This window comes from Podarcis bocagei (assembly GCF_964188305.1).
Source record: "Podarcis bocagei genome assembly, chromosome: 9".
NCBI classification, from domain to species: Eukaryota; Metazoa; Chordata; class Lepidosauria; order Squamata; family Lacertidae; genus Podarcis; species Podarcis bocagei.
The window spans coordinates 7,078,613-7,098,073 of NC_138134.1; the positions used below are offsets into that span (position 1 = coordinate 7,078,613).

At 47.0% G+C, this 19,461-nt stretch overlaps 2 protein-coding genes across 2 annotated transcripts in view; both read left to right on the forward strand.

Moving 5' to 3' along the window:
- Window positions 1–19,461, forward strand: part of LOC308594513 (uncharacterized protein) — a 284,112-nt gene that overhangs the window by 206,109 nt on the left and 58,542 nt on the right. The gene's annotated exons all lie outside the window — the stretch shown is intronic.
- The window catches only part of SEMA7A (semaphorin 7A (JohnMiltonHagen blood group)), a 58,412-nt gene continuing 39,056 nt past the window's right edge, over window positions 106–19,461 (forward strand). The window contains exon 1 of the mRNA XM_081207734.1: window positions 106–253. Coding sequence (XP_081063860.1) covers window positions 124–253 — 130 coding nt within the window. The 5' untranslated portion in view covers window positions 106–123. The remainder of the gene's footprint in view (window positions 254–19,461) is intronic.

Below are 19,461 nucleotides of genomic sequence, written 5' to 3' on the forward strand. Positions count from 1 at the left end.
GCGCGCCAGCCGCTCCTTCCCCAGCCCCGCCCCCTCGGCTAGCCCCGCCCCTCCCAGCGCAGGTACTTCTGCCGGTCGCGATGCTCGGCGCGGAGGCTGCCCTCGCTTTTCACGGGCGCGCAGATGGGATCCGAGCAGCGCCGCCGCGTCGCCTCCCGCCTCGCCTGGTGGGCCAGCCGCCTGCTGCTGCTGCTTCTTCCCTCCACCGTCGCGTCGCGGCCGGCCGGGCCCAGGATCGTCTCGCCGGCGCTGGGTAAGCGGAGCACCGGAGAGGATCCTGCTCCTCCCACTCATCCCTTGGGCGCCGGCGTCTCGCTTTGCGGGAGAGAGGGGATTTCGGGAAGGGGCGCGCGGCAGTGTGGTATAGTGGGGAGAGCGCTGGGCGCGGACCGGGGAGAGGCCCGGGTTCAGATCCCGCCGCACCCCGCGCTCAATGACCTTGGAGGCCGTTCAGCTTCGCCTACCTCGCAGGGTGGTTGTGGTTGTGTGGGATGAGATGAGGCGCGGGAGAACTATATATACATTGCCTTGAGCTTCGTGGTCGGAAAGGTGAGACAGAAGTGCAACCAGTCGATCAATAAAAATTGCTTAGCGTGTTTAACTGCATTTCCTTCAATAGAATTACTGTACGGAGAAAAGGAAGGTTCAATTTTTAGTTCTTAAGGGTGCCTGCTTTGACATGACCTCTGCACCGTTCAGAGGTGCCTACTCTTGTGCAAAGGGCTCCAAGCAGGCTGGCACTCTTGCAGTTAAGTTTGTGAGCTTTGTGAACTTAAGTCAGTTTCCCCACCCCAAAGGCTGTAGTTCCCTGTGTGCTTACCTGGGAGTAAGCCTCATTGAATTCAGTAGGACTTGCCTCTGAGCAGGCGCACATATGATTGTATGGGTACATTAGGGAAGAAAGTCTCTGTGTAGTTACTCAGAAGTAACTGCACTGCTTTCAGTGGATTTACTCCCTGGTAGGGATGACTGAATCCGTCCATTTTGGTGTCTTGATTTTGCAATCTTAATTTTAGTTCTCCACATTAGTGTTCTTTTTATATATTTTTCAAGAAAAGGTACTCTTGAAAATTTGTCAGCATTTTAGTCTTGTGTTTCTCCTAAAATGCACATTTCTTTGTACAGTATGCTGTTTTGCCTAATACTTCTTTGCAAAGCAATTATCTGCAATAGTATGCATAAGTTACTTTCACCAATATGCAGTTCTAATTGATATGGGACCCATGTGCCCACACTTACCCGGGAGTAATCCCCACTGAACACAGTGCAATTTGGATCTGAGCAAACGGCACAGTTTGGCCTAGTAGTCTGAGTCTTTGCCGAAGAGCAAGAGAGCTGGGTTCAAATCTCTCCCCCGTGTGTGAGACCCGTTGGACAGCCCTGGGCCAGCCGAGGATTCACCCTCTGCTTTAACAGAGAGTCTGCACTGCGGGACACAAAGTGTTCAGCCCGAGTCTTTTCTGTGCCAAGAACTCACTTAGTGGTCTTGTGCGAACCTCCTTGGCTGCCTTATCTGCTCTGGGGAGACACTACTAGCCTAAATAAAGATCGGGGAATGACTTTTCTTTCTGGTATATTTATGCCCTCTCCCTACCAAGGAGCTCTGGGTGCATGGCATGCACCGTATTTTTCGACGCACCAGACCATAAGACGCACCTAGTTTTTGGAGGAGGAAAACAAGAAAAAATAATATTCTGAATCTCAGAAGCCAGAGCAGCAAGAGGGATCGCTGTGCAGCAATCCCTCTTGCTGTTCTGGCTTCTGGGATAGCCGCGCAGCCTGTATTCACTCCATAAGACGCATACACATTTCCCCTTACTTTTTGGGAGGGAAAAAGTGAGTCTTATAGAGCAAAAGATACGGTAATTTCCCTCCTCTCCCGTTATTCTTTCGACAACCCTGTGAGGTGGGAGACGGGGACTGAGCCATGGCCACCCTGTGGATTTCGTAGCTGAGCAGGGATTAAGCTGGCCGTTCTTGCCTTCTGCCTATTGCTTGTGAAATGATTCAAACGCTTCCAGAGACTATTTGGGGGTAACCAATGTGGTTCCATCTAGATGTTGTTCCTTAGTGTATTGCAGGCACGTCCAACTCCCAAGAGACTGTGATCTACTCACTTTATTAAAATACTGGCTGTGATCTACCCATGGTTATTTATTGACAGGCAAAGTTATTGAGCTTGTTTTAGGGGAGCCAAAGCTTTTTCTGGTGGTGGTGGGGAAGAGATCTACCGTGATCTACCACAGGTGCCCAGTGATCTACTGTAGGTGTCCAGTGATCTGCCGGTAGACCACGACCCACCTGTTGGACATGCCTGCTGTATTGCATTTCTATACTGCCTTTTTTTCCTCCAAGGAGCTCACGGTGGGGCAGACCACATCCTCAACAGCAACTCTGTGACAGGCAGGGTAGGTTGACAGGCAGAGAGCGGCTCAGGATCAGACCTAGTGGACTTCATGGATCAGTGGGGATTTGAACCTGGGTCTCTCCAAGGTTTTAGCTCCTCTCTCTCCCTCCCCTCTAATAAATTAAGAATAAGAATAAATTTATTACTTGTGCCCCAGCCACTCTGGGTGGCTTCCAACAGAATCTAGCAGAACACAGCAAAACATCAGACACTGAAAACTTCCCCAAACAGGGCTGCCTTCAGATGTCTATGGAAAGTCATAGAATTGTTCATCTCCTTGACGTCTGAAGGGAGGGCGCCACTACCGAGAATGCACTCTGCCTGGTTCCCTTCTCGCAGTGAGGGAACCGGCAGACGGAGGAGGAGGAGGACCTCAGTGTCCGAGCTGAACGACGGGGGTGGAGACACTCCTTCAGGTATACTGAAGGTCAGTACCAACACTTTGAATTGTGATCGAAAACATACTGGGAGCTGACGTAGATCCTTTAGGACCGGTGTTATATCGTCCTGGCGGCCGCTCCAGGTTACCAGTCTAGCTGCTGCAATCTGGATTAGTTGTAGTTTCGGAGTCAGCTTCGAAGATGGAGTGTTCGAAGAGGACTGTTTTTCCCCACTGTTGAGTTTCTTAGGAATGAGAAGTGGGGGAGAATGTTGGCTTCCTTGCAGTGTTTGCACGTAGACTCTTCTTTAGCACCACTCTGCAGTAGACAGACAGTGTTTTATTTATGTTACACAATTTATACAGGGAAGGCACCTGCTTCATATCAATAGGCGAGGAGTTCCAAATTATAGGCCCTGCCACGCTAATGATACATGTCACATAACCTCTAGATTGTGGGAGTGGCTCTGTGGAGGAATGATGATCCCTGCCCTATATCAGAGGAGATAAGTAGGTGACTCTCTGGCCCTTTGGCTGGTATATCCAAAGGACATTAACAGGGTTTTGGAGAGCTGATCTTTCTGAGCTATATCAATGAGGGTTGTTGTTTCATTTTTTTAAAGAAGTGTCCCACCTTGTTTTAAGGGGGTGACAGGTGTCGGGGACCTATAATGTGGGGATCCATAGCATAGAAAATGGGTTGCAGGCGTCCCCAAACTAAGGCCCACGGGCCAAATAAGGCCCGAGGGATTCATTTATCCGGCTCGTGGCACTGCCCACTGCCGCCACCCGCTCTTACCGGCGCTGCACTGCGCGGCTGCCCACTTCCGGGTTGGAGGAGCACTGGAAATAGCTTGTGCGCATGCGCAAGCATTATTTGCACATGCGCAAGCTTTATTTGCTCATGCGCAAGCATTATTTCCGGTGCACATCCAGGTCGGAGGAGGCCCGTGCACATGCACACAAGCTATTTCCGACCCGGAAGTGCGCCGGAAATGGCGTGTGCGCATGCGTATGGGCACAAGCTTCCCCGCGTGATCGGCGCTGGAGACACCGGCTGCCTCCAGCTGTTGTGGGCAGCAGCCATGACTAGCCCTCTCCTCCTTCTGACTCCCCAGGTTTCAGGCTGGGGGCTTTCCCAGCCCTACCTGCAGACGCTAGGTGGTGTGCCTTCTGCATGCCACGCAGCTGCTCTGCCACTGAGCCGCAGCTCTTTCTGGGAAGAGGTGAGGTGGGCCGAGGGGTTCTTTAGCTGCGCAGCCATATTCCTTCACTTGCTTTCAAAACGTGGGGAGCCGGCCCTGCTGTGTTTGGGGCCCGCCTGATGGCGCTGCAGGAACAGAGCCCCCACCAACCCACATGTAGCCCCCCCCTACTTGTTGCCATATATGTTGCGGCCAAACCTCAAAGGATGCCTCCATCAGCCGTGATACCACTTTGGTTGGCATTTGCATTTTACAGTGATATCACTTTGGTTGGCATTTGCATGTTAGCATTTGCATTTTACAGAGAGGCCCAGAGAAGCGTTTGGCTTCATGGCTCTTGCTTCTGAGAAAATAGAAGTGAAAGACCAGAGAGCTAACCTGGAAAAGCACCTTTTCCTCTCTATTTCTCTTGAAACACAACTGCTTCTGTGTGCGGAAAGCTCTCCTGCCATGACTTTGTAGGGGGTGGGACTAGATGGTCCCGTCTGACTCTACCATTCGCGTTCTCCCTCTCTCTGGGAAGAGCAGGAAGCTTTTTGGAACTGGAGAAATCTGAGACCAAAGGGACGCGGGTGGCGCTGTGGTCTAAACCACTGAGCCTCTTGGGCTTGCAGATCAGAAGATCAGCAGGTTCGAATCCCCGCGACAGGGTGAGCTCCCGTTGCTCGGTCCCTGCTCCTGCCAACCTAGCAGTTTGAAAGCACACCAAAAAGTGCAAGTATATAAATAGGTACCACTCCAGTGGGAAGGTAAATGGTGTTTCCATGCACTGCTGCTGGCCACATGACCCGGAAAAACTGTCTGCGGACAAACGCCAGCTCCCTCAGCCTGTAAAGCAAGATGAGTGCCGCAACCCCAGAGTCGTCTGCGACTGGACTTAACTGTCAGGGGTCCTTTACCTTTTTAATTTTTTATTTGAGACCAAGGATGTGGCACATTGAGTCCCAGAGTAGGCAATGTTGCCCCCTGGGGGGCAGTGGGATTACCAAGGAGGCAGCAGTGGGGCACTGGAGGTGAACCCCTCCAAGCATGCTGATTGCTTATTCACAATTGACCAGGCTGGAGCAGTGGCAGACAGTGGCGTAGCGTGGGGGGTGCCAGGGGTGCCGGCCGCACCGGGCGCAACATTTGGGGGAGCACGTTTGGCTGGCCCTCCTCGAGGAAGCAGGAACCCCACTGTCCTCGGACCTCCTCCGAAGGCTGGCGGTGGGGCGGAGAGACCTCCTCCCGCCGCCAGCCTTCGGAAGGCTGCTCCGAAGCCTGGCGGTGGGGCGGAGAGACCTTCTCCCCGCGCCAGCCTTCGGAAGGATGCTCCAAAGCCTGGCGGTGGGGCGGAGAGACCTTCTCCCCGTGCCAGCCTTCGGATGGCTGTCCTGAAGACTTGTGGTGGGAGCAGTGGCGTAGCGTGGGGGGTGCAGGGGGGCCTGCTGCACCTGGCGCAACATCTGGGGGGGGGCGCGGAAGAGACTCGAGTGCTAAAATCCACGGGTTAGGGGGCGCAAATTACTTGCCTTGCCCCGGGTTAGGGGGCGCAAATTACTTGCCTTGCCCCGGGTGCTGAGAACCCACGCTACGCCACTGGTGGCAGAGCAGGCTTTCACTGCGCCCGGGAATGCGTGGCGCAGAGGGCGAACACAGCACTTCTACAGTAATCCAGTTTTGAAGTAACTATTTGAACTATTGCAGCGAGGCTTTCAGTGATCAGTGAGTGGTTGTCCCCCCCTTATTAAAACCTGCACAGAGAGGTGGTGATCCCTTGCATCACTGATCCAGAATGATTAAAGGATTTGGCAGTCAATGAGGTTTGTAATCTGCCAGGATACTGAACAGCAGAACCAGAAAAGCTTAAGACAATGGGTTTTGTAATGCTTTGCGCTACAGGCCTTGAAAGCCAGAGCTGTTAAAGTAATATCTGATAAGCCTGCAAGGCATGCCAGGAATTGCATAACCCTGAGAAACTGAGCCTGACTCATGATTGGGGTTAGGAAGCCTCTGAAGGACCTATGTGTCAGGATTAAGATGTAATAAGATTCAACGTGAGAGGTGGTGTTGTTGTAGTAGTTAAAATTTGTATACTGCCATTCAACTGAAGATTACGGGGTGGTTCACAACATAAACATACAAAATGAGAACACAAAATACATAATTAAACAGCAAACAAACCAATAAGCTCCTTCCCACAGACACATTTAAAAGGCCTGGGAGAAGAGGAATGTTTTTGCCTGGTGCCTAAAGATATGTAATGAAGGCAGCAGGTGAGGCTCCCTAGGGAGAGCATTCCGCAAATGGGGAGCCACCACAGAAAAGGCCCGTTCTCATGTTGCCACCCTCTGGATATGAAAAAGGGCCTCAGAGGATGATTGCAGGGTCTGGATTGGTCCATATGGGGAGAGGCGGTCCTCCAGGCCCTTTATCACTTAATGCCCAATACTGCCCTTCAGGTTTCTGCAGTGTCACCAGATAGGAGGTGTGGCTTATTTCGTGTATGGGTATATCCCCTTGCGCTTGTTTAATTGCCAAGATCACAATCTGCACATTATAAAGAAGCAATGGGTGCAGAATCCTTTGCATTTCCAAAAACGATTTAAAAAAAAGTTGTGAAGGCAGGCTTGAAAGTGCCTGGCGACATTTCTGAAGCAAAGAAGCAGGGAAGGTGCCTTCTCCTGAGTAAAACTAATGGGTCATCTAGCTGAGTATTGTCTACACCAGGGGCTCCCAAAGTGGGTGGTAGTATCCCTTGGGGGGCAGTGGGGTTGCCTGCCGGGGTTTCTGGAGTTGTAAATGACTATTAAACTTTGCAGAGAAGGTATTGATGGATCAAGCTCATCCATTTTGTTGAATTAACGGAACTAAATCACTTTAATTGGATTTTGAGTCAATGTGGCATTGATTCTTACAGTTTTGAATTTTCTTGCGTTATTATCTTCCTTGGTGGGTTGGGCAAACCAATTTCCTGAGTGGGGACGAGCACGTGGAGCCAAGGTGGCAATGGCCCCCAAAAGCTTGGGAACCACTTGTGTACACTGGCTGGCAGGATGTTGGCGGCTGAACCCGGGACATTCTCTGTGCAAAGCAGGTGCTGAACTAGGGCCCCTTCCCTGAGCCTTCCTGGCTTTGGAGTCCTGCACAGCTCTGACCCTCAATTCAACCAATTATTTCATATCCTTCTGCTGCTATGGGGCGTGTGCCTGTGTGGCAGGATGCCCTCCCAGGATGACCGCAGCCCTCCCTCCCTTCTGGGAGACAGACTGACCTCATTGCTGCCTTGCAGGGTGTTGCCTCATTGCTGACCTCTCCTCTCCGTTCTGGAAAAATGCCACACTTCAGCCAATGTTGTTGTGGATGACTGGGGAAGGGCTGTAGCTCAATGCTAGAGCAGGGTCAGTCCTCCATGGCATCCTCACATAGGCCTTTCCTGGCTTGAAACTTTGGAGAGCTGTTGCCAGTCTGTGTGGGGAATACTGAGCTAGATGGACCCATGTGTCTGACTCTGCATAAGGCATGTTCCACATTAAGATTGATAGAATCGTAGTTGATCAATAGGTAAAGGTAAAGGGACCCCTGACCATTAGGTCCAATTGTGACCGACTCTGGGGTTGCGGTGCTCATCTCGCTTTACTGGCTGAGGGAGCCGGCATTTATTCGCAGACAGTTTTTCCGGATCATGCGGCCAGCATGACTAAGCCCCTTCTGGTGAGCCAGAGCAGCACACGGAAACGCCGTTTACCTTCCCGCCAGAGCGATACCTATTTATCTACTTGCACTTTGACGTGCTTTCGAACTGCTAGTTGGGCAGGAGCTGGGATCGAACAATGGGAGCTCACCCTGTTGTGGGGATTCAAACCACCAACCTTCTGATTGGCAACCCCTAGGCCCTGTGGTTTAACCCACAGCGTCACCCACGTCCCTAGGGGCACAAAATGGAGCCCCCCTAAAATAGCTTGGGGTTCTCTCCTCTTCTGGCACACACCACACCAGCTTGATCTGCACCCTCCTCAAGGATTTTTACCTCCTTGAACTCCGACAAAGAGTTGCCCCAAACATTAAGACGGTGCAGCAATAACAAAACTTCTTCCGGAAATATTAGACAGTAAGGAAATTTTAAGCACATGGCTACAGCCTGACGATTAACAGTGTCTGTTTCAGCATAACTTCCTCTGCAATTTCTGAAACTGCCACACATTTAGCAATTCTATTCTTGGCAGATCCCACTATAATCTGAACTTCTGCATTTAGTGAGCCGGTTAAAAATTAGCCATGGCTTCCTCCATTGCTGTGTATATAGCCCTAGACCTTAGTGCTGAGCATCTTACATACATTTACATAACGCAGCGCATGGCCTTGATCCGTTCTTAGTTGCTCCATCTTGAGCAATCTGCCACCCATTTGAGATTTTCATTTTCTCTGAAGTAAGCCTATGCATACAATTCCAAAGCAGCATCTAAGAGACCAGCTCATTACAAAGGATGCTCTTTCATCCTGTTTGTTTGTTTATACCCTATCTGCTTGATTTCAAATTCCGATCCTTCACCTCTCAGGCTTTTAGCTTGCCCTGTGTTAATAACTTTGCCAAATCAGGATTTGTTCCAAGATAAGAGCATTTTCCAGGAGAGTTTAATACACACAAAGTTGGAAAACCATGTTTAGTGTGGTCGTCATTTCCTCCTCCTCCACTTTTCAGTAGCACACCACTTTTGTTGTGAAGGGAAAGCAGGCACACAAATTTGGTAGCATGCAATCAGTTTGCATTGAGACACTGCAATGTTTCCCCATAAAAAGTAACCAGCCCCACCTCCCCACCCCAAATCCCAAGCTGCTGTTTGCAATAAATGGCAAATTCAGGGTCAAATAGCAGGTGGGGGAGGGCGATTTGGGATGGGGAAATGGTGGAGAGCCTCACTCCAGATTTGCAGCATGCTCCTGATTGAGGTTGCATTTTCCTGTTTCCTATGCATGCTACTCTAGGCAATGGAGCGCATAAATGAGCCCTGCTGGGCCAGACCAGCATCTTGTCCTCAAAAGCCCAAAAGCAGGACTTGAGTGCAACAGCAGCTCTCCCCACTTGTGATTTCCAGCAACCCGTGTTCAATGTTCAGGGGTACACTGCCTCTGATAGCGGAGGTGCCAAACACACTAGCTAGCCTCTGCTGGCCAGTAGCCTCTGGAAGGCCAACTCTCTTTCTCCCTGTTCTCTCCTCCGTGGGGTGAGGAGGTAGCTAGCATGTTTGGTTAGCTGTGGATTGGGCCAGTAGCCCAAAGTTCAGGAAAGCTGTGAGCTGATCTGCTTACAGCCTTGTTGTTTCCATCATGGTTTTGAGGTTCAAAATAAATGTGCCCACAGACAGTCGCTGACTCATCTGCTGTAAATGTGTGTGCAGATCTATCTATTTTGGCCTCCCAGCAGACGGACTGAACTTCCTCTTTCGTCCCGTGCTGCTTACTTTTGTAATGACTTTGTCCTTTTATCATTATGCCACAGTTTTAAAAGCCCTGTTGTAATGGGGACCATAACTGTTTTTAGGCTCCAGGGTTTCAGGCAGTGGGGAGCAGGGTGTCCCTCCCAGCCTGACGCGGAGACACCAGGGATTGAGCTTGAGACTTTCTACACGAGGCCAGAGGCTCTCTTCCTGAGCTGTGGCCCTGCCATAATATAGTCTATTGAGGCATGCGCAGCTCTTGGCACCCTGCATTGGACTAGATTGGTTAGACTAGATGACCCTAGAGGCTCTGAGTTCTGCCCTGTAACTCCTCCCCAAGGAAACCTTGCTTACTGATCACTCACCCTGATTTGTTTGTTTGTGTGGGGAGTTTAGCCTTGGCCAATGATTTATTGCCACTGAGTACACATTACCCCATGCTTTCCAGTGGATCCTCTTGCAACTCACCTTATCACAAAAATTATTTGGGGTAGGGCAGTGGCAGTGGCAAAAGGTTTGCTGCTCCAGAGCACTCAATCAACTTTAGTTGTGCAACCAGGCTTTGTCAGGATGTGATTAAAACCCACATCGGAATTAGTAACCATCTAGAAGTGCCCTTTGTACACTAATCCTTGAGGCAGCTTCTGAAATAGGGTAGCCAGAGAGGCCTTCCTCACCTCTGGCAATCGTATGGGAGGTGGAATTTCATCAGGTGTTACTTGTTAGGCTGAAAGTCCCTTTTCTACCCATTAAAGCTGCAGCCCTGTGTTTCAGAAGATGTCTTAGCTGTGTGCTCCTTAACTAAACTGCAAACATGGCACCTCACTAATATCGCTTTATGCAGGCATGGCCAAACTTGACCCTCCAGGTGTTTCGGGACTACAATTCCCAGCATCCCTGACCACTGGTCCTGTTAGCTAGGGTTGATGGGAGTTGTAGTCCCAAACATCTGGAGTTTGGCCATGCCTGCTCTACAGCCATGGTGAGAGGACTCCAACTCCCATCAGCCCCTGAGCCAGCAAGATGAATATTCCATGTTCAGCTCATAGCATCCTCTCATTGTGACATTTTTTGGGTTGCACACTCCTTGTTTAAATGTATAGTTATAGATACCAAAGGGGTTTTGCAGCTCCCTTCACAGACCTTGAAATTGGGGCCATTTTGGTGGGGATGGGTGTGCAGTTGTCAGAGCAGCAGGGAGACTCACTTGTAGCTCTGATGGGACTAGCAGCCACTGTCTTGTCCATTCAGGGGGGAAAGGCAGCTCCAAACAGGAGGCTAGAAGTCAGTACATCTGAACTGGGAGAATTTGCCCAAGTTCTCTTCCATTTCTTTCCACTTTTGCTCTCTAGGGCTCTGAGGTCCGGCCAGCTCAATTCCAGCCTTGCTAGACACAAAATCCCATGTTATGGATGTGGCCTGCAGGCCACAGACCCAAGAGATTGCTGGTTCACACCATGGTGGCCTAATTGCTGTCCCCAGCCAAGGAAACAGCAGCCCATTTCCAGGAACCTCAGCCTGCCTACAAGACCCTAGGCTTATTCCTAAAAGTATTCCTAGATTGTTTTCTCGGAAATATGCAAAAGCAACAATTAAGGTTCAACAGTACCACCCATACAGAAGTAGTAAATAACAGCTTAATTACATGTAATTGTAAGCCATTTCAGTTTTTAAACAAAGGTATCACTCCACAAGTTGCCACATGTCCTCAGAGGCCTCTAGTTCTGTTTTCTTGATGTTGCCTATGGTATAAAGCCATGTCAGGTGGATTGAAAAGGAGTGTGGGTTTTTTGTCCGTTTGACTCTCTCGGATGCCGGTTGTCAGTTTGCCCATTAATACTCCGCTGTGGTCTAAACCACTGAGCCTCTTGGGCTTGCCAATCGGAAGGTCGACAGTTTGAATCCCTGCAATGGGGTGAACTCCCATTGTTCGGTCCCAGCTCCTGCCAACCTAGCAGTTCGAAAGCACGTCAAAGTGCAAGTAGATAAATAGATACCACTTAGGCGGGAAGATAAACGGCGTTTCCATGCGCTGCTCTGGTTTTGCCAGAAGCGGCTTAGCCATGCTGGCCACATGACCCGGAAAAACTGTCTGCGGACAAACGCCGGCTCCCTCAGCCAGTAAAGCGAGATGAGCACCGCAACCCCAGAGGTCCTTTACCTTTTAATACCCCAGTAGGTCTGCATTTAGAGTCTTCCACCCTTAATTTCTTTTTACTGTCTGCTTTTGCCTGCTGGAAGAGCAATGGAGAGCTTGGCTAATGGAGGGCAGTGACTCGAGCCCTATGAATAATTAGCTGTTTGGACACAGTTCTCCATGGTCTAAGAACATGCTGCTGTGAGAAACAAAAGAACCGATCTACATCCTCCGTGTCCCATGTTCCCACAGAAGCCATGCCAGTCTTTGTCTGCAGTCTGTTTCTGGCCCTCTGACCTCAGGACGTTTGCTCCCCCCGCAGGGTTAGCTCCTGCTCCGGACATGATGCTATCTGACTTCCCACCCCAGATTTAGATCGGCAGGCCAGGGAACCTTTTCTGACAGATCCTTTTGTTTTTTTGGAGCTTTTTTTTTTGCAAAGGGAGTATTTTTTAAAAAGACAATGCTTTATCACAGCATCATATGTTGCCGAATTGGGAGGGACCCACCAGGAATCACGTAGTCCAGCCCCCTGCAAGTCAGAAATCACAGCTGCAGAATACCTGGCAAATGGCCATCCAACTTCTGTTTGAATACCTGCAATGAATCACAGAACTGTAGAGTTGGAAGGGACCCTTAAACATTCAGCTGCAGGAGACTTCCGGTCGGCGCCAGCGCTAATGGCGGTCCTTTTTCCGAGCTCCGGAGAAGGACTGCCCTGCGAGTTCGGGTCTGCCCCGCTACGGCAAGCGGGGGACCCCTAAAATCACAGGCGCGGAAGCCTGTGAACGAGGAGATTCGGTGGGCACCAAAAGCGCCCCCCCTTTACCGCAGAAAGAGCCTTTTTAAAGGCTCTGGAACGACATCGGGGGAGCGCGGTGCTGAGAATCGCTACCCAGCCCGCAGGGTGAAGCCGCGTCGCTATTAGTGGAGAGCGCCGATTCCTTCCTGTAAATTACGGACAGAAAAAACCCGTGAGTAAAACGGAACCTTTATTTGGAACTAAAACTTGGAAATTTGGTTGAAAACGGGGAGGTCAAAATTAAGGAAGTCTGCCTCCCCCCGACTGCATGAAAGTGAAAGCAACGGAACTGTAAAGCTGCATCCGTCAAAGACTTTGTTTTTGTTTAATTAAACCTGACATTTGGACTTTAGATCTCCCCTCTAGCTAGCAGGGCAGAGGGGAGGCAAGAGAGACTTTGACAACTGCATGATTTATTTAAAAGAAAAACCCTCTGCTGCCTCAGCTGTCTTAAGAACATGAAACGGTCTGCCTTATAGGACAATAGGACACTGAACTGACTTTTTCCTGTGAAAGTTACATTGTGATATAAAGTTTTTGCACTGCCTGGCTACAGTACATTAGAGCAGGCTGAGACAGTATCTTCTGGGAAATTGTGGCAATTTGCAACTACAAGCCTCCAGCTATACTTGCTTTAATTTTTCTCTTTCTCCTTCTCCCTACGTATTTGGATATTCTCTTTGCCTATGTATTTGGACATTTTGTGTTTGGACATTTTGATTTGCTCCCCCTAGAGGGTAAAGTAAAGGTCGGCACAGCCTAAGACAGTGGAACTTTCCAGTGGGGAACAGATCCCGTGGGAAACGACCTTGACATGAGTGGTTCACAAGAAGAGATAGTCACAAGAGCCAAGACCAAACAACAACAACAGCACCAGCAGCAGCAACAACAACTAAAGAAAAGAGGCTCAATCACAGGCGTAACTCCCGGACCTGCAGGAACAACAGGACAAGAAAAAGTGACAGCTGTCTCCATGGATGCCGTGACACAAGCCTTGCTTAAGATAAATCAATCCCTGGAGTCTTTGACAAAACAGACTTCAGAAAATACACAAAAATTAACAGAAATATCAGCAAGACTAGACCAGAACACAGAATCTATAAACAAATTGGTTGAGGAAAATTCTGCTACACGTAAAATTGCTGAGGAAGCTAGAGCTATCGCTGGGGAGACCCAAGAGAATTTAGAACCGATTGCCAAGAAGGTTCATGAGCACGACGCAACTTTGGCTCTGTGGGAACTACAGAGAAAAGAGAGAAATTTGAAATTGAGACTGATTCCAGAGAACGAAAGTGACAACCTCGCGGAGTTTTTAACACAGGAGTTTGCTGACTGTTGGGATCTGGAGGAAGACGAATTTAAAATTACAACAGCCTTTAGACTGGGCAAAAAGCAGGACAGAAAGACCCCGAGAGACTGTCTGATTACACTTAGATCTAAGGAAGAAAGAGACAAATTATTAGGACTACACTTTGAAAAGGCCCTGCAAATTGGAAACTCAACTGTACAGATTTTTAAAGACATCCCAAAATATATCTTGGATTTGAGAAACTTTTATAAGGACTTGGCTCTTTTGTTAAAGAAAAACTCCATCCGCTTCAGGTGGGAATTCCCACAGGGACTGTCCTTTGATTACAAGGGAAAGAAGGTGAAAATAAAGACTATTCAAGACAAAGACAAATTTTTGGACAGAAATCAAGAGGACCTGCAGAAGGGGACTGTGGACCCAATTGCAGAACAGAGGAGAGCATTAGACATTCTGAATCTTTCGTTTGGACACAAACCACCACCATCAGAGGAAGAACAACAACTTGGAGCTGTTGGAGGAGCGCCAGAAAAATAACAAGATGGCTCTGCAATTCCTTAGCTGGAATTGTAATGGGCTCAATGGGCCTTTGAAGAGACGACAAGTTTTTCACATTTTGAACAGAGAACATTTGGATTTGATATGTCTGCAAGAAACTCACATAACCAGAGCCCACAGGAGACTACTCACAAATAAAAGACTAGGACAAGAATTTATCTCATCAGACAAAGTTAAAAAAAAAGAGGAGTTGTGATATACGTAAAAGAGAAATGGGCACCAAAAATGATTTTTAAAGATGAACAAGGGAGATACTTCGCAGTGGAGATACAAGTACAAGGAGAAAAACTTTTGATTGTTGGAATCTACGCACCAAATGAAGGCAAGTCTGACTTCTTCAAGAGACTTCATGAAACTCTGATGGACTATTTGGATTACAATATGATAATCATGGGAGACATGAATGGTGTGGTCTCTACTAACATGGACAAGGCACAAAGACTAACAGTTACTAAGGAAGGGAGACTTCCTAAGACCTTTTTCGAAATGACGGAAAACATGGATTTGATTGATATATGGAGAACAAGGAACCCTCTGGAGAGAGAGGGAACCTTTTTCTCCCAAGCAATGATGACCTGGACCAGAATTGACCAAATTTGGATTACTAGTGGTATGGCTCCAAAGATTAAGAAGGTAGAAATCTGCCCAAAAACTTGCTCCGACCATAACGCTGTGAAGATGGAGATGAAACTTATAACAACTGGTCAATTTAGATGGAGAATGAATGACACCCTCTTTCGAGATAAGGAGATCCTTATGAAGGCCCAAAAAACTTTAAAGGACTATTTTGAAATAAATTTGAGGGCTGATGTGGAAAAAAGAGTGATCTGGGACGCAAGCAAAGCTGTGATGCGAGGTTTTTTGATTCAACAAAACTCAATAAAGAGGAAAAAACAAAATGAGAAAAAAGAAAAGATTTTGGAAAAGATAAAGGAAGGAGAGAAAAAATTAAGAGCAAAACCAAAGTCCCAGGAGATTTTAAGAGAGATTAAGTTATATCAAACACAATACATGGAATTGATGAACCAAGAGATTGAATGGAAGATAAAGCAAATGAAACAAAAGACATTCGAATCGGCAAATAAATGTGGTAAACTTTTGGCATGGCAACTGAAGAAAAGGCAGAAATTAAATACAGTTACAAGCCTAGAAGTGGATGGAAAGAATATATCTAAACCTAATGAAATTAGAAATTGCTTCGTGAGCTATTTTAAAAAACTTTACACTCAAGGCCCGCAAAATGAAGAAGATATAGATAAATTCCTTGATAAATATGGACTACAAAAAATCTCTCATCAAAGTAAGATGGATCTGAACCAGAGAATAACAGAACAAGAGATAGAGGCTGCCATTCAAAATATGCAACTGGGCAAATCTCCAGGACCAGATGGACTGACTTCTAGATACTACAAATCGTTGAAGGAATGGTTGATTCAACCATTAAAAGAAGTCTGTAACGAGATTTTAGAGGGGAAGAAGGCACCTGATTCGTGGAAAGAAGCATTTATTTCACTCATACCAAAGACAGAGACTGAAAAGACTCAACTGAAGAACTACCGCCCAATATCACTACTTAATGTGGATTACAAAATTTTTGCAGACATTCTGGCAAAAAGACTTTAAAAAGTGCTGATGGAGATGATTCATAGGGACCAAGCAGGCTTTCTCCCAAAAAGACACCCAGCAGATAATGTAAGGAACATAATAGACATTTTGGAAAAGCTAGAGGTGAATATAAATACTAAAGCAGTACTGATTTTTGTGGATGCGGAGAAAGCCTTTGACAATATTTCTTGGAGCTTTATGATAAAGAATCTTCATGGGATGGGGGTAGGTCAAGGTTTTGAGAATGGTATGGCTGCAATATACTCTGAACAAAAAGCTAAATTGATTGTAAATAATGTAATAACTGAGGAACTTAAGATAGAAAAAGGAACACGACAGGGGTGCCCAATTTCCCCATTGCTTTTTATTTCAGTTCTGGAGGTGTTGCTGAATATGATTAGGAATGACCAGCAGGTTAAAGGAGTGCAGGTCGGAGCTAAACATTACAAGCTAAGAGCATTTGCAGATGACCTAGTATTGACTTTACAAGAGCCAAACACTAGTACGAAAAAGGTGTTAGAAATAATCCAACAGTTTGGCCAGGTAGCCGGATTTAAGCTGAATAAACAAAAAACTAAAGTTCTAGGAAAAAATTTAACAGTTATGGAAAAGGAGAAATTCCAAGAGGAGACAGGGTTGACGGTGGTCAAAAAGGTGAAATATCTGGGGGTTTATTTGACATCTAAAAATGTGAATTTGTATAAGGATAATTATGAAAAATGTTGGTCAGAAATCAAAAAAGATCTAGAAATATGGTCAAATCTGAAACTGTCAATGTTAGGCCGAATTGCAGTGATTAAAATGAATGTATTGCCTAGAATGTTGTTCTTGTTCCAGACCTTGCAGATTCTTGACAAGATGGAATGTTTCAAGAGGTGGCAGAAAGATATCTCGAAATTTGTCTGGCAGGGCAAAAAGCCCAGAATCAAATTTAAAATACTGACAGATGCTAAAGAAAGAGGGGGTTTTGCCCTGCCGGACTTAAAACTGTACTATGAGGCAGCAGCGTTTTGCTGGCTGAAAGAGTGGATGCTCCTCGAGAACACAGACATTTTGGATCTGGAAGGTTTCAATAACGCATTTGGTTGGCACGCATATCTATGGTATGATAAAATTAAGCTGCATAGCGCCTTTAAAAATCATATTGTCAGAAAAGCATTGTTTAATGTTTGGATAAGATACAAAGATCTGTTGGAAAACAAAACCCCCAGATGGGTGTCACCAGTGGAGGCTAAGGCAGTGAAGAAACTCAATATGGAGGTCGGATGGCCGAAGTATTGGGAAATTTTGGAACAGGAGGGAGATAAATTGAAATTACAAAGTCATGAGAAAATGAAACATAAAGTACAAAATTGGTTTCAATATCATCAAATAATGGAGTTTTTCAAACAGGATAGGAAAATTGGCTTCCAGGTGGAAAAATCAAAACTAGAGACTGAACTGTTAGAACCCAATACTAAGAATTTATCAAGAATGTATAACTTGCTGCTGAAATGGAATACACAGGAGGATACAGTTAAATCGGCTATGATTAAGTGGGCACAGGATATTGGTCATAACATTATGTCTGCTGACTGGGAATGGTTATGGAACACCGGTATTAAATTTACGGCATGTAATGCCTTAAAGGAAAACATTATGAAAATGGTCTATAGGTGGTACATGACCCCAGTCAAGCTGGCAAAAATTTATCATTTGCCCGATAACAAGTGTTGGAAATGTAAAGAGACTGAAGGTACCTTCTATCACCTTTGGTGGACATGCCCGAAGATTAAGGCTTTCTGGGAAATGATTTATAATGAAATGAAAAAGGTACTTAAATGTACTTTCCCTAAAAAACCAGAGGCCTTTCTCCTGGGTATTGTCGGCCAACTGGTGTCAAAGAGGGATAGAACTTTCTTTATGTATGCCACAACAGCAGCAAGAATACTCATCGCAAAGTATTGGAAGACACAAGATCTACCTACTCTGGAAGAATGGCAGATGAAAGTGATGGACTATATGACACTGGCCGAGATGACAGGCAGAATCCGTGACCAAGGAAAAGAGACGGCGGAAGAAGAATGGAGAAAATTTAAAAGTTATCTTAAGGACTATTATAAACTTAATGAATGTTAGAGTGTTGTGGTTTTCAGGAACAAAGGGATACAGTGATATAAGGTCAGAATACAGAGATGACTAAGATGACAGAGGTTGGAAAGTAACATTTGGGAGTTGCTATAAAATTATGGACATTGGGATGCAGAAAGGGGGGGTATGGGGAAGTCCCAGAAAAGAGGTTTATGAAAATATGTTATGAAATTATACGTGTATGTTTGTCTTTTTAAGTGTTTGTTTGTTTTCTAAAATTTTGTAAAACCAATAAAAATTTTATAAAAAAAAACAAAAAACATTCAGCTGCAGTCTCCTTTCTTGTCCTTTGGTTTGGGTCCTCCCTTCTGGTAAAGGTAAAGGTAAAGGGACCCCTGACCTGACCATTAGGTACAGTCATGGCCGACTCTGGGGTTGCGGCGCTCATCTCGCTTTATTGGCCGAGGGAGCCGGCGTACAGCTTCCAGGTCATGTGGCCAGCATGGCTAAGCCACTTCTGGTGAACCAGAGCAGCGCACGGAAACGCCGTTTACCTTCCCGCCGGAGCGGTACCTATTTATCTACTTGCACTTTGACGTGCTTTCGAACTGTTAGGTTGGCAGGAGCAGGGACCAAGTAACGGGAGCTCACCCCGTTGCGGGGATTTGAACCGCCAACCTTCTGATCAGCAAGCAGTGGTTTAGACCACAATGCAGCCAACAATAAGCTGGCTTCATCTTCCAGCCCTTCAGATATTTGAAGTTGGTTGTTGTGTCACCTCCCTGTCTTACTTTGCAGCTGCATCTCCTTTGGCAGCTGCTTCAGAATGCCTCTGCATGCCTACCTGGCCAAACAGCTTTTTGCTGTGGGTGGTGTGAGCAGTCACCCTCTCCGTGGTGGATGGAGGCACCTGTGGTAGAGACAGAGGGGCTTAACTATGTTGGAGTACATATGAGTTTCAAAGCCCTCTTAAAGAGTGGCAAGACCCTAGCGCCTGTTTGCTTTTTCCAGTGCCAATTGTACTGGTCCGGCTTGCAGGTTGGCCACTGTGAGAGCAGGATGCTGGACTAGATGGGCGCCCTTTGGCCTGATCCTGCAGGCTCTTCTGATGTTCTGAGGTGTCCAAAGCATGAAGCACAAAATCTGTGTCCAGATGGAAATAGCAGTGCTTTGCATTCGTGTCTTTGTTTTTAATGCAGACCTATTTCAGTGGCCAAAAGACTTTGCTTTGCATCCTGCCTGACCGGCAACAGTGGAAGGGCTATAACTGGGAGAAAAGTATCCGCAGAATACCCTGTGTAGGATGATATGCATTCTGTATCCTTGACTAAAAGCTACAGTAGCACAAATCGGTCTTAAGAGGCTTCTGTGTGGACGAAATGGGTCGGTCCTTCCTAATTGTTTATTTAAAATCCCAATGAGCAAAAATGTCCGGAAGAACCAATTATCGCAACCAATGTAACAACAAGCCTGATTTTGACTTTGCAAGAGATTGCTGTTCCTTTGTCAACCCACTACTTAATACTTTGCTTCCTCTTGGAAGTTCTTTCTGCTCACGGTCTGTGCCCTTCCTTC